The following is a 17535-nucleotide window of genomic DNA, read 5'->3' on the forward strand; positions in this document are numbered from 1 at the left end:
TAATCATAATGATATCAAATTGGGCCTGTATGACATGGCTTATGTTTTTGACTATAATAACTACTGCAAATGTTTGCAGACTGTCTTTTGTGGATTTGACTGATCTGACCAAATCTGCGAAGAGTCCTGTAACAGCACATTGAATAACACACACTAATCGTGGTGATGGTCATATAATACTAATGATGGGTCACTTTATGTGATAGAATGCAATGGATTTGATTAATTGTGGGACATTATTTTTTACATAGTTTAAAAGAGTCTCATTGTTTAAAACTCCTCTAATGCAAAATCACTATATAGAAAATACAACAATCGATGGAAATATTTGGTATGTAAAAGGGATATAGTTTAAGAATAAACTTCTGGGTCATTCAATGAAAATGTAACCGATTATTCTTACACGCCTTTTTAAATAATTCCTTCAGTTTTAAGAAGCCGCACCCATTGATGTATCCTATGCAATTGTTTGAGCAGTTTGATTAAAATGATTAAAGTAATGAACATAGAACTTTGCCTTTCGACGATTTTTTGCATGCCAATGTTTTTATTGTAAAGTTAATAAGTCTGACACGGTGGTGACGGATGAAAAGACGGAATTAAAACACAGTTTATGGAGCGATTAACGAATTAGAGATTGTTTCTTGCCATAGTAAGTGTTTATGCACAGCTTTAGTGAGGAAACAGATTCACACTTAATGAATGAATGAGGCATTTATATAGCACTTTATGTACTACTGTACACCCAAAGCACTTTACAATCATATCAGGGAATCTCCTCAACACCAGTCAGAGCATATAAACACACTGTTGTGCCTTTGCTGTCATATAATGTAAGAGAACCCCTTAAAACCCTCAACACTAACGCAGTTGCTGGAACTCAGACCTCCATTTCAGTTTTTATTCTGAATAAATTTGCAAAGTTAGCTCAAATCTGGTTTCTGCTTTGACATTATGGGGTATGGTGTGTACAGGTGAAACTGGAAAAATTAGAATATCGTGCAAAAGTTCATTTATTTCAGTAATTTAACTTTAAGAGTAAAACTAATATAAAGATTCAATCAAAGTGAGATATCTCGAGACTTTGTTATAATTGTGATGATTATGGGTTACAGCTTATGAAAACCCCAAATTCAAAATTAGAATATTGTGAAAAGGTTTTCATAAGCTGTAAGCCATAATCATCACAATTATAACAAATAAAGGCTTGTAATATCTCGCTTTGCATTTAATGAGTCTATATAATAAGTTAAATTACTGAAATAAATGAACTTGTGCATGATATTCTCATTTTTCGAGTTTCACCTTTACGTTGATGTGAAGTAAAAAAAAAGGCATTTTAACATAAGGCTGCAACAAAAAATGTGAAAGATAAAGAGGTCTAAATGCTTTCTGAATGCTGGGCACATTTTATCTAGCTGTGGCCATGATGAGTAATCCAGGTTTTTGATAACTATTACATGTGACGCGTTTGTCCAAGGCAGCCTGCATTGTATTTAAAGGAGCATTTCACCCATTTCAACATTAATCTTTATTGAAAGTGGATCATATATGTAGTCGAAATGTAAAATAATTTTTGAATTTGATGCCGTCTTGACCGAGAAAAGACAGAAAAAAACCGAAGGGTGCATTTGTATGAAAAACTACAACCCCCACAATGCACCACTTTGCACAGCTCTGGAAGCCACACCCACTAATCCGGAATTGCATGCACATCGGCAGTTCGAGAGAGAAACAAGCCTGATTTTATGTTGTGTGTGGACATTAGTCGTCAATGAGGGGCTGCTGGCTTACACGGTGTCCTAACTACACGCGACACGATAAAATTCCAGCGACTGCAAGTGTGTCTGTCCACACTAGACGCGACGCGACTGTGAGACGCCACACATTCAGAACAGCGTGTGGGCGGAGTCTCTCTGTGAAAGCGCACTGTTGGCCCGCACTCGCATTGGAAATGGGTGAGGACAATCAAATCAAAAAATAACATTATTAAAAATCAAAGCAATAACAAAATAAAGCCTACTCATTGACTAATTTTGTTATGAAGTAGCCTACAGTTGTCTGTTTGCATAGAATTCATTTTGAACGCTATATTATACGCTTTCAAAATCTGAGGTAAATTATCCGTTATCGCTTGTGGCACAGTGATCTATTTTTAACTAAGAATAAATAATGTATATACTCATAACCAGTGTCATTTCCTCATTCTGTCGGCCGCGACGTCGCAGAAATAGGAACCGTTTCTAAATTAGAAACTTCACGTGTCGTCGTCGCGTCTGGTTAGGACAAAAACTCTGATTAATATGGAAAAGATACCTTTTATCGCGTGTCGCGGCGTCGCGTGTAGTTAGGACACGGTGTTATACTTTCGTTTTTTATTTGTTCATTTTACAATTAAAATGTTTAAATGTTCGCCGGTTCCCGCCTCCTCCTTCCCACAACAACAAACCCCGTTAACGTTACATTGGCGAACTCATTAGTGAATTACTTCTAGTTTGTATTTCTTTCTAAATATGGTGTATTACTGCACGATACCTGGATGTTCAGTCAGGCAAAACTAGGATGGATCACATCACAACACAAACGTCCGTGTGCTCATCTGATTCAGAGATTTCGTTCAGGAGAAATTGCCATTGTTGAAATTCTCTGCAGCAGACGGACTCGATCTGTGTTTATAGTTCACAGCGAGAGCACATGCACAGCAGTCCGTCCAGCTCGAGTCAGTCAGGGCTCCTCGACCGCGACAGGCAGCCGCCTCCGGTTCCTCCATCAGCCGCAGCTGCTCTTCACTACACTGTGACTCGTAAAGATAGCCAAGAACATCGGATTCAAGCAGCAGACTTTCAAAATCCTCTTCTTCCATATCATGTTTATTTTCTTCTGTCATTGTCATACTTCCTATCTCCACAGCGCTTGTTAGCTTAGCTTCCAAAAACAAGATGGCGGATATTGATTCAGTATCTGCAAGTGAAGTCCAATCCCACTGATCTGTAATAGGCCTGTAGGGTGAGTGGGTCCCGCACCCTTGAATAATGAGGAGGTAAGTTTGTAATCTCTACACTTTTCAATGAAATGCGACTTCCCGCTTATTATCACGCAAAATGACGATATTTATGTCATAATAAGCAGGAAGTAAAACACTTAAATCCTTATTTCTCCCATCTCAGGGGAAAAATAAGGAATAAACCATGACCATTCAAAAATATGATATAATAATATTTCTAAAGATACAAAGCTTAATGCAAATGGGTGAAGTGTCCCTTTAAGGTGTAGCCTATATGTTGCAATCCATGTTAACCTTGGCAGTGTTAACACCCTTTGCTCTACTGTTGCATGATTGATAACAGGACTCCAGAGAATCTTCCTGAACTCCAGACTTGATATGGGTATGTTACAAATGCCTGAACAAGTTTTCAGAAAAGCCCAACGTTGAGATAAAGACAGACACACACACACACACACACACAAGCACAAATCACCTACTTTACCTTCAGTTGCTGCCCTAAGTAATCATCTTGGTGGGTTATATAAGTAATTTCAGCATAAATATTAAAGTGACTTTAAAAATCGAGTTTTAATCTCGTATAACTTTTTTAAAGAAAAAAAGTTGCTTAATTATTTTGATAAGTTATAGTAGTGTAAAAACATACATTGTCATGACCTACTGATCATGTCATTTTATGAAACTGTTGTTGTATAGATAATATTAACTTGTTCTATTCATAAGATTTAATCCAATGATGCATTCCTCCATTAACCCTTAAAAAGGGAGTGTGCACCGCAGGATACACACTTTATCTCTTGTTGGAGGCATGAGAAAGAATTCTTAATTTAATTCTGTGATCATTATCATAATTGATTATAACGTTTGCTGTATGTGGATCACATGACTTGGTTCAAATGTTTTGTGCTAGTCTTGACAGTTTGACCAAAAACCAACATCTCCGCCCATAGTGCTGGACACTCCGACTGTAGAAAGTAATAGGGCAGCTTATCATGGGAAATACAATCCAAAGTATATCAAATATTTCGAAAATGAAATTTGATCAAATTCTGTCTGTTATGAGTTCTCTTCAGAACTTAATCTTTTCTCTTTACTTGCATATTAAAGTCCTCTTTCCACCAAGGTACAATCTTGTCTTTCCTCCCTTTACTGGAATATTAATGACATTTTGTGTGACTGACACACTGCAAGTTTATAATTTAATGCCATAAACTCCAATTGCTTCACTGATTTCTAAAAAGTTTCCTTAATTCACTTTTTCATATTTACACCAGACAGTTCTTTCTTGGTACAATTTTTCATACTCCTTGCCATTAATAAACTACTGTAACTAAATGGTGACTGCTGATCATGTTTTCCCTTATTCTTCCCACAGAGAGACGAGGGTTTGATCAGATGCGGTATCCGAGCCGGTGTTCACATCCACACATGCATCTCACCCTCATTAATGCTCAACACCTTCTTAACGTCGCCGTCCTACAGCATCATTGTTCCTCCCCCATTACATACAGTGTTTTGTGAATTAATATTCCCACCCCAAACTCTTTCTTCATCTAAGCACTCAGTAATCGCTCAGCACCAAACTTATATGTGGATTTTAGACGTTTGGGTAACACTTTACTTGAAGGGGTGTGGATAAGACTGAAATGACAGATGTCATCATGAATATGAAGGATGTTTCATGCATTTATAACAGCTGTCATTAAGTGTCATTCGCTCAATTATGACATCTTTAATGCAAATATGACATTGTTTGAGATGTCTTTGTTATAACACCTTGATATAAACCAATACGTCATAACCTGTCAGTTATGAGCAGATTAATTATCAAACTTAAGAAACCACTTAGCTTCATGGGTTAATTGGTTTGGACATTGGCTGTCATGAGGCCATTATATCATTTCAATGACAAATTCAATCTGTACCACTGTAGTTATGAGATCAAAATATTCATGACACAGTTATAGTGCCTCGTGACAACCAATGTGAAAACCAACCACATGACAGTTTAATATAAGGTGAGGTGGTTTTTCGGGCAATTTGAAAAAGGAATATTTCGCAAAACTGCAATGGAAACAGTTTTTGCGCATTTACAGTCACCTGATGTAGAAGGCACGGTGTGTTTGGACAGAAGAGTTCTTTATTAAATTCATACAAGAAACAATAATTACAGGAATACTGGATTCTAAACCTCAGTGAGATGCCACAACCAAGACTTCGGAGCAGAAATGATGAAGAAACACTCATCTGTATTACAGGATAAGGGTCTTTCCCTGCCATTAAAACTTGGATAACACACACAAACGTCTCCGTTCATTAATAATAATAATGTCTAGTGCGGTGGCTGTAATATACACTCACCTAAAGGATTATTAGGAACACCTATTCAATTTCTCATTAATGCAATTATTTAATCAACCAATCATATGGCAGATGCTTCAATGCATTTAGGGGTGCGGTCCTGGTCAAGACAATCTCCTGAACTCCAAACTGAACGTCAGAATGGGAAAGAAAAGTGATTTAAGCAATTTTGAGCGTGGCGTGGTTGTTGGTGCCAGACGGGCCGGTCTGAGTATTTCACAATCTGCTCAGTTTCTGGGATTTTCACGCACAACCATTTCTAGGGTTTACAAAGAAAGTTGTGAAAAGGGAAAAACATCCAGTATGCAGCAGTCCTGTGGGCGAAAATGCCTTGTTGATGCGAGAGGTCAGAGGAGAATGGGCCGACTGATTCAAGCTGATAGAAGAGCAACTTTGACTGAAATAACCACAACTGAGGTACGCAGCAAAGCATTTGTGAAACCACAACACACACAACCTTGAGGCGGATGGGCTACAACAGCAGAAGACCCCACCGGGTCCCACCCATCTCTACTACAAAAAGGAAAAAGAGGCTTCAATTTGCAAGAGCTCACCAACATTGGACAGTTGAAGACTCTAAAAATGTTGCCTAGTCTGATGAGTCTCGATTTCTGTTGAGACATTCAGATGGTAGAGTCAGAATTTGGCGTAAACAGAATGAGAATATCATCATGCCTTGTTACCACTGTGCAGGCTGGTGGTGTGTTTTCTTGGCACACTTTAAGCCCCTTAGTGCCAATTGGGCATTGTTTAAATGCCAGGGCCTACCTGAGCATCCCAAAATGTGCCCATCCTCTGATGGCTAATTCCAGCAGGATAATGCACCATGTCACAAAGCTCAAATGATTTCAAATTGGTTTCTTGAACATGACAATGAGTTCACTGGTGAATGGTGTCATTTTGCAATCTTTTTTTTTTATTGATATTTAGAAAAAAATCGCGTTTTGTGCAAATCTGTAATGGCAACGCACCTACTGATGACATGTGCTGCGCCTTTCCCGGCGGAATGGAGATACACACACTGACAGACAGGACAGTGAAGAGTTCAGATGCAAAAGCCTCTAAATACCATTTGAAATTTTCTTCTTTAATGATGATTTTTATCAAGCTTGTATATTTAAGTTCAGTAATTTCACTTAAATAACAATTAATAGGTAATTATCATTGCCATTGAAGTGAAATTACTGAACTTAAATATACAAGTTTGATAAAAATCATCATTAAAGAAGAAAATTTCAAATGGCATTTATGGCTTTTGCATCTGAACAGACTTTCAACCAGTACAACAAAAAGTGTTTATAAAACAAATACCCTGCTTTTTAGTTTGAAATATGTAATACATGACTTTGATTTCAAAACTATAAAATGTTTGTCGTTTTCTTTGAATTATGATGGTGAATTTTTGTTTAACAGTATTGTGCTGTTGGCCAATTACTTCATTCAAAAATGCAGATTCTCCTGAGAAAGAGTCATCCCGCATTGATTTAATGATCTTCTTCAAATCTTTAAAACTCGTGCGATTTTAAAAAGAAGCCCTTAAACAATGTAATATTTTGAACGTATTTTTTGATAATAACCTTATTTGTGTAACCTTATATTTTATGATTTAAATTAAAAAAAAAATTATTTGTCATGTTTAAGGCTTTTTTTTTGTTGTTTAGCCTACTTATTCTGTTTGCTGCTATTTGGACTTTATGGAATTGTATTGCGCTTTGTGTGTGATTTTATTTAATTTTTTAAGCTTTGTTTGGTGTCTTGTATCTTCAATCAACCAATAATATACATGATAATTAATAAAAAAAAAAGCCTTGCCTGAATTACTAGAGACAGCGGCACTCAGCGGCGGGAGCGCGCGGCGCAGGCACATGAACCCGGAAGTGCAAGCCAATCATTTAAACGAAACAAAAGCCCTCGGAAGTGTCGCGTGTGTTTTTCTTTATTCGGGAAAGAGAAACTGAAGATTAAGTTTAAAAATGTTACCGGACAAAGCGCTGACTGAAGAACGATCTAAACCGCGCCACTGTTATCGGATTTATTAGTTTTTGATGTCTTTGATTGACCGATTCCATACATGTGTCAGTGTAGGGGAATTCTGTGATTAGTATTGTATTGTAACGCAGTTTAAACGATTTCTGATAGATGGAGAATTAAGGGAATCTGTCTCTTAGGCATTGTTCGTGTTTGGTGTGTTTGTGTTCGACTGTTGACTGTGAAGGAGAAGTTGCTCGTCCAGAATGACTCTGGCAGTGTTTTTTGGCTGTGCGTTCATAGCGTTTGGTCCAGCTTTCTCCCTGTTTGTGTTCACTATCATCAAAGATCCGCTAAGAATCATCATTCTGATCGCAGGGTGAGTCACGTGACCACACCAAATTCACACCATCCACAAAACACTTTAATGCGTTTAACAAAAACTTGTTTTATTCATGCATGTATTATTCAGTGACATGGAGAAGAGACACAGGGACACAGTTTCTTTTGATAATATATTTTTCTTTAAACATTATAATGTTCAACAAGTCAGCAGTTTATGAACATTCATATGTTAAAACAAGTGTTTTCCAAGACATGAATGAAGATCTGCATGTTTGTGAGGAGGCAGCAGTGGAGAGCTGGATCATGATGTGTGTGTGTGTGTGTGTGTGTGTGTGTGTGTGTGTGTGTGTGTGTGTGTGTGTGTGTGTGTGTGTGTGTGTGTGTGTGTGTGTGTGTGTGTGTGTTTCAGGGCGTTCTTCTGGCTGCTGTCTCTGCTGCTGTCCTCTCTGGTGTGGTTCATCGCCGTGAAGGCCAGTAACGGGGCGCAGGACCCCACCCTGCACAGGGCACTGCTGATTTTTGGGGTTTTCTTCTCGGTCTTGCTCCAGGAAGTGTTTCGCTTTGCCTACTACAGACTGCTTAGGTAAGACTCATTATGGTGTGCCATAAATGATAAGAACTCCTCAGTGCCAAACATGACATAGTTCCAGATAGTTTCTATATGAACAGCTCAGATTCCAGAACTGTTTAAGGCTAAGGATTATAACTATCAGATATCATCACCATACACTTCCCCACTTGATTAATCACAGTACAGTAATAAAACTGGGGAACATTTTATTTTAGGTGACGTAGGTAGGTACACGTTACTTGAACTAATGCTGTCAAATCGATTAGTCGTGATTAATCACATCTAACAGAAAAGTTTGTGTTTATACAGTATATGTGTGTGTACACACAGTAGTCAAAGAGAAGACAAGAAATGGGTATTGTTCAAAATTCATGTATAACTTTGATAAATCCACTTCAAATGTTGACTACTGTGGATATATTTATATATATGTGTGTGTGTGTGTGTGTATTTTTCGTTGTTCCATCAGGAAAGCCAACGAGGGTCTGGCAGCCATTAGTGATGAGGACGGTTTGGACATCTCGGTCCGGCAGATGGCTTATGGTAAACGGTGTTCCTGTCACACTTGCTGCCTGTGGAAGGTCACTAGAAGGCACCCGTGGCAGGTTTATCATCAGGTGCTCTGTGTGTTTTGTGTGCAGTGGCTGGACTGGGCTTTGGTATCATGAGTGGTGCGTTCTCCATGATCAACATCCTATCCGACTCTCTGGGTCCCGGGACGGTCGGCATCTTTGGAGACTCTCAGTATTACTTCATTACAGCAGGTGAGCTCATGTCCAGATAGCCAGAGTATTCAACAGCTTCAGCCATGAGATGTGGTGTTTTTACACCTGACCACTGTATAAAAGCTGTTTTATTCTGTAATGATAATCATACTGGGAGCTAGTGATGTGACGCATGGGTCACTCACTCATAGAAAATATCTGAAACATTTGTTTTGTTATATTTCTATTCCTCTGTGGAAAAAAAAAATATTCTGACACCCTTGAAATGGGTTTTAAATATTGGGTTTTATAAATGAATTTTAAGCTTATTATAAAGGTTTTTAGTTGTTTATCAATCTATTGTAACCTGGATTTGGTCGTGAAATCTAGAAAAGGTAAAGGTCATGTTGTCAGGTTAAACAACCATTTAGGAACACACGTCATGGCCCTACTACAAGATGACAGTGGCTTGAGAGGAGCTTGAAGAATCATTTTCACGCATGAATCCAGAGCTTAAATCCACTGGAAGTGTTTGGGATGTGCTGGAGGAGGCTTTACAGAGAGCTGGACTCTTGCATGGACTATACCAGATCTTGAGCAAACATTGATGCACCTCTTAAATTACATCAACATTTATATTTGGCCATGATGTGTGTTCCTACATGGTGGTTTAAGGAATGAAAAGCTACACACTCCATCAATTAGTGTTAGAAGAACTGTTGCCAAACATGCTGGAAACATAATGTACAGTAACATCCTTGGGTAACACTTTACTTGAAGGGGTGTGCATAAGACTAACATGACACCTTCATAATCATGACACCTTCAAGTTGTCATGCCAAAGACACTGACAGGTTATGATGTTATGGTTTATGTCAAGGTGTCATAACAAAGACATCTCAAACAATGTCATATTTGCATTCAAAATGTCATTATTGAGCGAAAGACACTTAATGACAGTTGTCATAAACATGTATAAACCCTACTTCGTATTCGAGACACATCGTCCCCTTGGAATTATAAGGTTCTATCTGCGTTCTGAACAGTTTTGAGATATTGAGCTTCAAAGTTTTTGCATTCCATATAGGAAAATGTGTATGGGGAACAAGTTTCTTTCAAACATGAAAATAACAGGGACCCTAAATGTACAAAACACATCACATAATGTAAATAAATTGTCACAGAATAAGAATATGTGAATAACTCAATTTTGACAAAAATCTCAGATAGAACCTTATAATTCCAAGGGGACGATATGTCATGGTTATGAAGGTGTTATGTTAGTCTAATGCACAGCCCTTCAAGTAAAGTGTTACCCATCCTTGCTTCACCCAAGGTTATTATTGTTAACTCAAATGAAAGCCATCTAAAAACATTCCTTGACATGACAAACATTTATTTTATTTCTGCTAGTTGCCAATGAATGTAGTATTTCTCATTTTCATGTACATTAAGTTACTAAAATAACTATATGGAAATAAAAACGATTATTATTGTGACCTGGTGTTGTGAAGCCCTGTGTGTGTGTGTGTGTGTGTGTGTAGCGCTGATGACCCTGGCGCTGACGCTGCTGCACACGTTTTGGGGTGTTGTGTTCTTCGAGGGCTGTGAGAAGAGCCGCTGGTGGGTCATCGCTGCTGTCGTCGCTCTACACCTGCTCGTCGCTGGCCTGGTGAGCTTCTCACGCACACACTGTTCTGAACATGTGACCCGATCTCTGATGTGAGGTCAAAGCCTTTCAAGACCACAAGTTCCATATTCCTTTAGCAATAGATTTCTATATAATGCAGGTTAATTTATATAAATCCAACTAAAAGTGACAGTAAAGATATTTATAATGTTACAAAAGCTTTCTATTCAAATAAAGTGTTCTTTTTGAACTCTCTATTCATCAAACCTGAAAAATAAAATGCATCACGGTTTTCACAAAAATATAAATCAACTGATAATAATCAGAAATGTTTCTTGAGCATCAAATCATTATATCAGAATGATTTCTGAAGGATCATGTGACACTGAATACTGGAGTAATGATGCTGAATATTCAGCTTTGATCACAGGAATACATTACATTTTTGCTATATATATTCATTGAAAGAATGAATTTAAAATTTTCATAATATTTCACTGTTTTTTTAATGTATTTTTAATGAAATAAATGCAGCCTTGGTGAGCAGAAGAGACTTCGGCTTGATGTGCGATATATAAAGTGTGACACCAGACATTTGATATGCACGTACATGCTGATTCATGATAATGCTCATGCTCAGATGTCTAATGTTTCTCTGGAGGTTCACTTTACCTGAAACCCTCATGATGTCACAGGAGCGGGATCGTGTGCTTTACTCATACGCACAGCTGGGATTATCCTTGACCCTCGCTAAATAAGCTTTCCCCTGAAAGTGTAATTGCTCAGATTGTTTTATTATATAGCTTGGCAGACTTTGACCCTGTTTATGCCTTATAATAACATGCATCTCAAATAATGAACGTCAAGTCACCTTTATTTATACAGCGTTTCATAGAATACAGAGATAAACAGGTATGAAATAATGGTCAATGATGCAAACAAAGCTCAGTTCAGCTGTAATGCAGCTCTAATAAGACAATAGTGTCATTGTTCAGTTCAATGTTGATTCAGTATATTTGTAAAGATCATCAATTATGAAAATAGTTAATTTAATCTATAAAGCAGCTCTGCAGAATACAGCTCAGTTCAGTTCTCACCCAACAGTCGGATCAATAATACTGTTGTATATTAGCGAGAACCCAAACTCCATTAGTGACTGAAGTCTCTCTCTCTCTTTCAGTCGCTGTTGAACCCGCTGTATGAAGGCAGTCTTCCTCCAGTGTACGGCATCACGCTCCTGATGGCCGTCTGGGCCTTCTTCTCATCTGGAGGATCTCTACACAACCTCAAAGCACTCTGCACACGTAAGACCGACGTGAATTTATACACGCTACGTCACACTTCTTGTGTGCCTCACTTTCTGGATTTGACTGGATCTTAATGGGTTTATGGTGTCATTCTGAAGTGTGACCTCTGTATTAGTGTTCCTTAATCCGGGCTTTGAGGACCTGAGGTCTGTTATATGAAGCCCAGGTAAGATTAGTTTGAGGAAACTAGTTTTTTCTGGAACAAGAAGGTGGATTGTTTTTTTAGCGGTGTTCATCACAAGGCTAACTTGCGCTACATGGCTAACCTGCTCCAGAATAACTGGGTTCGAGATCACCAACCAGAACTAGACATATATCATATGTCTAGTTCTGGTTGGTGACATATCTAGACAGATGCAATTATTCCACTCCCCATGTTTCACTCACTCAAATCTTTCACTATAAACTGCTTTAATTTGGAGAGTTAAAGGGATACTCCACCGTTTTTTCATATTAAACTATGTTATTCTCTCAACTAAGACGAGTTGATGCACACCTCTGTTGTCTAATCGCTCTGCCGCCCGAGACATTTTGATCGCACTTCACTAGCCCAGTTCATTCAATATGGGCCAAGCAGAGAAGCGACCAAACACCTCCACATTTTCCCTATTTAAATACAGTTACACGAGTAACTCGACCAAGAATAGGTGACACAAAATAAAACGTTGCTCTTTTCTAATTGTGTAAAGTGGATAACTATAATGTATGGCGGAATACCACAGCAAGTGATTGGGAGCACTTCGAATCGGCGTAGTAATATCATCACTCGTGAAAAATCCTCTCCCTCTCCGGAGTGATGATATTACTGTGCCAAGTCCATAGATATATATGCGCTGAGTCGAAGTGCTGTGGTATTCCGCCATACAATTTAGTTATGTACTTTACAGGCTTAGAAAAGCGCAACCTTTTATTTTGTGTCACCATTCTTGGTCGATATACACTGCTCGAGTAACTGTATTTAAATACATGGAGGTGTTTGGTCGCTTCTCTACTTGGCATATATTTAATGAACTGGGGTAGTTAAGCGCGATCAAAGTGTCTCACACGTACTGAGATGAGAGAGGTATGTATCAACTTGTCTTAGTTAAGGGAATAACATAGTTTAATATGAAAAAGCGGTGGAGTATCCCTTTAATTGCCCGTCTTTTGCTGCTAAATATATTTGTTTTGTGGATTATAATTGTATTTCAGATTATATACAGTATATTCATAATTATTATGAATTGACAATTAAAGGGATAGTTCACCCAAAAATGAAAATTAACCCATGATTTACTCTTCCTCAAGCCATCCTAGGTGTATACGACCTTCTTCGGTAACACTTTATTTGAAGGGGTGTGCATAAGACTGACATGACACTGTCATAAACATGACATGAAGTATTCTTTATGAATGTTTATGACTGTTGTCATTAAGTGTCATTCGGTAAATTATGACACTTTTAATGCAAAGTTGACATTGTTTAAAATGTCTTTGTTATGACAACTTGACATTAACCAAGAAATCATAACCTGTCAACCTGACATCTTTATAACTAGTCCAACGTGTTCCACTTTACTTGAGGTAAGGGGAAATATTAATGGCACTGTTTGATAGTGTAATAACCCTTAATGACATCTTTATAACTAGTACAGTAAGTAAAATATTTATGACAGAGTTATGGCGTCATGACGGCCTAAGTGAAAACCAACCATATATGATGGGGTAATGAAAAAAAACCAACCATATATGACAGGGTAATGTAATGTTAACGCAAAGCTAAATAACTTCTTTAAGTTTGATAATTAGACCTGTTGATTTCTTGGTTAATGTCAAGTAGTCATAACAAATAGATTTCTGTCTGTGTTAATGTCAAGTTGTCATAACAAAGACATTTCTTTCTTGGTTAATGTCAAGTTGTCATAATTAAGACATTTTTGTCTTTGTTAATGTCAAGTTGTCATAACAAAGACATTTTAAACAATGTCAACTTTGCATTAGAAGTGTCATAATTTACCGAATCACACTTAATGACAAAAGTCATAAACATTCATAAAGACTCCTTCATGTTCATGACAAATGTTATGTCATGTTTATGACAGTGTCATGTCAGTCTTATGCACACCCCTTCAAATAAGGTGTTACCCTTTCTTCTTTCAGAAAAATATAATCTGAGTTATTTAAAAAAAAAAATTGTCTGGGCTCTTGCCAGCTTTATAATGGCAGTGAATTGGGGAGGAGATTTTAAAGCCCACAAAAGTGTATCTATCCATGATTGAAGTGCTCCACACGGCTCTGCGGGGTTAATAAAGGCCTTCTGAAGTGAAGCCATGTGTTTGTGTAAGAAAAATATTCATATTTCAAACTTTAACTAAAATAACGACGAGCTTCCGGCAGACGGCCTATGCAAGTCGACTTATGCGACGAGAGTAACACTTGACGCATGTGTGACGTAGATGTATGACTAGCGTAAGTTTAGACGCCTCTTGCGGTTCAAACAAACAGGGCTGGGCCACAAACTCGTGCTCCTCCCACATTTCTTTTTAAAAAATCTCGTTTTAGACGTCCAATTCATTACTGGTGTTTTGTTTTCCTCTGCGCTTCTGCGTTCGTCATTACGTCATGCGTCGGGTCAGGGGTTACTCTTCCACCGTAAATCGATGCGGACGGCCGCCTGCCGGAAGCTAGTTATTTTAGTTGATAAAGTTATGAATCTGGATATTTTTCTTAAACAATCGCATGGCTTCGCTTCAGAAGGCTTTTATTAACCCTCGTAGAGCTGTCTTTTATGATGGATGGATGCGTTTGTTTGGGTTTCAAATTCTCATCCTCCATTCACTCTTGATTATAAAGCTGAGAAAAGCCAGGATATATTTTTTTCTATATCTCAAATTATATTTATTTTATATATTATATTTATATATTATATATAGCAGCAAATCAAGTCAAGTCCCCTTTATTTATACAGCGCTTTTACAATACAGAGTGTTTCAAAGCAGCTTTACAGAGACAACAGGAAAATAATTCAACAAAGCGTGTTTTTGGCTTGATCTAGAAGAAAATAGCGTCATAGTCCAGCTTAGATGAGTTCAGTGATGGTTCATTTCTGTAGTAAAAAAAAGTTATTCATTTAGTTATAAAACAGTGATGTCATCGTCCAGCTCAGTTCAGTTCTCATATAATGGTGTCAATGCAGGCAGATCAATAATAAAGTGTCCCCAACTAAGCAAGCCAAAAGCCAATATAATCATGATCAGCGTTCACCCCATCCCAAGCCCTTGATGCATCCCGTTTGTCTAATGGTGTCTGCGTGCGTGTGTGTGTTTAGGCAGGAAAGCTGAAGGGGAATCTACACAGTGAGATCCAGGCTCGACCGAACGACAGGAGTGTGTGTGAAGAGCACATCAGCGGATCCGAACCCTGAGGAGACCCGGACACACACCAGCATCTCAGACGGGACACGGACTCTCACGCAAACACTGTATATAGCTTGATCTCCATGCAAATCAATCAGACTGATCTTTAATATTATTTTGTTTTAAACGCAACATTCTCTGGCTCTTCTTGTGAATGTTTGTGGTTTTGAGTTTTCTCAAGTGATGTCCTTTACATTTTGAATGAAGCCTTATTGCAGAGCCACTGTTAGAAGTGGTCGAAACAGCTCCTCTTTCACTCATATCATCATCATTATTAGTATTAGTCAAGATCATTTCCATTTATTGGCATTGAAGGCTTTTCATATTTGTACTGTACATTCTGGAACACGTTCTTCGTGATAAATGAATGCACAAGAATATTTAACTTTTAAACCGTTCTCAAACTAAACAAATGTCTCTGTGTAATTATGCAGTTTTTGAACAGATCGATGCCTATCATCATTTTCTAAAGTCGTTCTGGTGGTGTTTAAATACAACCAACCCTCAACCAAATCCGTCAGCACTTCATTTTACAATTCTGCTCCCCATGTACATACAGTAATTACACTAGCATTTACAATAAGCTTCATTAGTTACGAATGAAGGAACTAACAATGAGCAATACTCTTGTTACAGTATTTATTCATATTTGTAAAATCCAGCTGTTCATTGTTAGTTCACAGTGCATTAAGTAATGTTAACAAATACAGCCTTTGATTTTAATAATGTATTAGTAAATGTTGAAGCTAATATTAACTAAGATTATTTAAAAAAAAACAATAATAGAAGTATTGTTCATTCTTAGTTCATGTTAACTAGGTAGTCAACTAATGAACCTTGTTGTAAAGTGTTACCGTAATTACAATAACTAAGTACTAACTCTGTCCCTAACCTTACCCGTAAAGTTTCCTTAAACACGGACCACATCATTTTTCATCAATCTTAAATAAGTCATTTGGATAACATTATATTTTACCGTGTCCTTGTTACACACATTGCATAGTAATCAATGATAGTAAATTATGCATAAGTACACACAACTAACCCTGTAGTAAGAACATGTTGAGTATTATTACTCAGTACCTACAGTGACGAGGACACGCTAAAATAAAGTGTAACCGCCATTTGTTTGTAGCTAAACCTCATTTTCAATCTATTTCTGACAATTGAATGCAACCTTCACACTCATGGGCGGGAAGCAGTGTCTGGATATTCCCGGGTCTTTCCTGTTCATTTGGATGAAGGTCTCACACTCGTCATCTCAGAGACTCACGCACAGCTTTAATTCCTAACCCAGCACTCTAACATCATCACAGTATTAGACACACACACATGGCGCTCAGTGTGTTTTTCTGGATGCTGCACTCCTGGAACCAACACTCACTGTGCTTCTGTGTGTTCATGTATTACTTTCTGTAGTCATCCTCTGTGTGTGTGTGCGTGTCTGTTCAGACCTGTGCAGATGCATCTCTCTTCGTGCTCTGTTCTGTATATTGAGACACAATAACTCGGTGCTTTCCTGAATTTCAATTACAAAAGGACTTCTTGTAATTATGTAACATTTTAATGCTGCTTTATAATGTTTCTAAGAATATGATGTGCCAAACAGGGAATCAGAATGGTTGATTGATTGATTATAAAAATACAAAAAGATTAAAAATGACCCTGTTAATCATTTCATGGAGTCTCAGTTATTTTTTGGGAAGTGAAATATGTACTCATGCAGATATGATGCACATTTATGGTGTGTGGACTCCAATTCATTAACATTAGTGTATGCCTCCGGTAACATGACCGCACACGGCGTAAATCTAATTTATTGTTAATGTTTAAATATTTTATTAATTTCATGTTCATTCCTAAAATGTTACAAATGTACAGAAGTGGCCAAAGTGATGTCTTTCTTGGAAAAAATACAACTTATTCAAATATGATAAATGTCAATATTAAAGATTTTGTAAGTCAATAGTTTTATATGTGAAAACACTAATGAAACATGACAAATTATTCTGACATAATTTTTGTCAGCAAAAACAACGGAAAACAACTAAATATTGATAACTTATTATGTTGTTGTCAATGGATGTTTTTTTTCTCTTTCCAGTAAGCGTTTGTGTTGTAGTTTTGCTTTTTATATCTTATATATATATATATATATATATATATATATATATATAAAAGATATAAAATACGAGGAACACTAAACTTGGTTAAGTTCAAAAAGTTCTAAGTTCTTATAAGTTATTATAT

The 17535-nt window shown here is 37.4% G+C and overlaps 1 protein-coding gene across 1 annotated transcript; it reads left to right on the forward strand.

Annotated features, from left to right (window-relative positions):
• Positions 1-7249: 7249 nt before the first annotated feature.
• Positions 7250-16015, forward strand: LOC120482814 (gamma-secretase subunit Aph-1b). The gene is made up of 7 exons (XM_039677461.2): positions 7250-7712; positions 8088-8261; positions 8719-8792; positions 8891-9013; positions 10498-10625; positions 11764-11887; positions 15198-16015. The coding sequence occupies exons 1-7, from the start codon at positions 7600-7602 to the stop codon at positions 15227-15229; spliced, it is 768 nt and encodes a 255-aa protein (XP_039533395.1). The 5' UTR covers positions 7250-7599; the 3' UTR covers positions 15230-16015.
• Positions 16016-17535: the final 1520 nt, after the last annotated feature.

This window comes from Pimephales promelas, chromosome 23, assembly GCF_988280905.1.
Source record: "Pimephales promelas chromosome 23, fPimPro1.hap1.1, whole genome shotgun sequence".
NCBI lineage: Eukaryota > Metazoa > Chordata > Actinopteri > Cypriniformes > Leuciscidae > Pimephales > Pimephales promelas.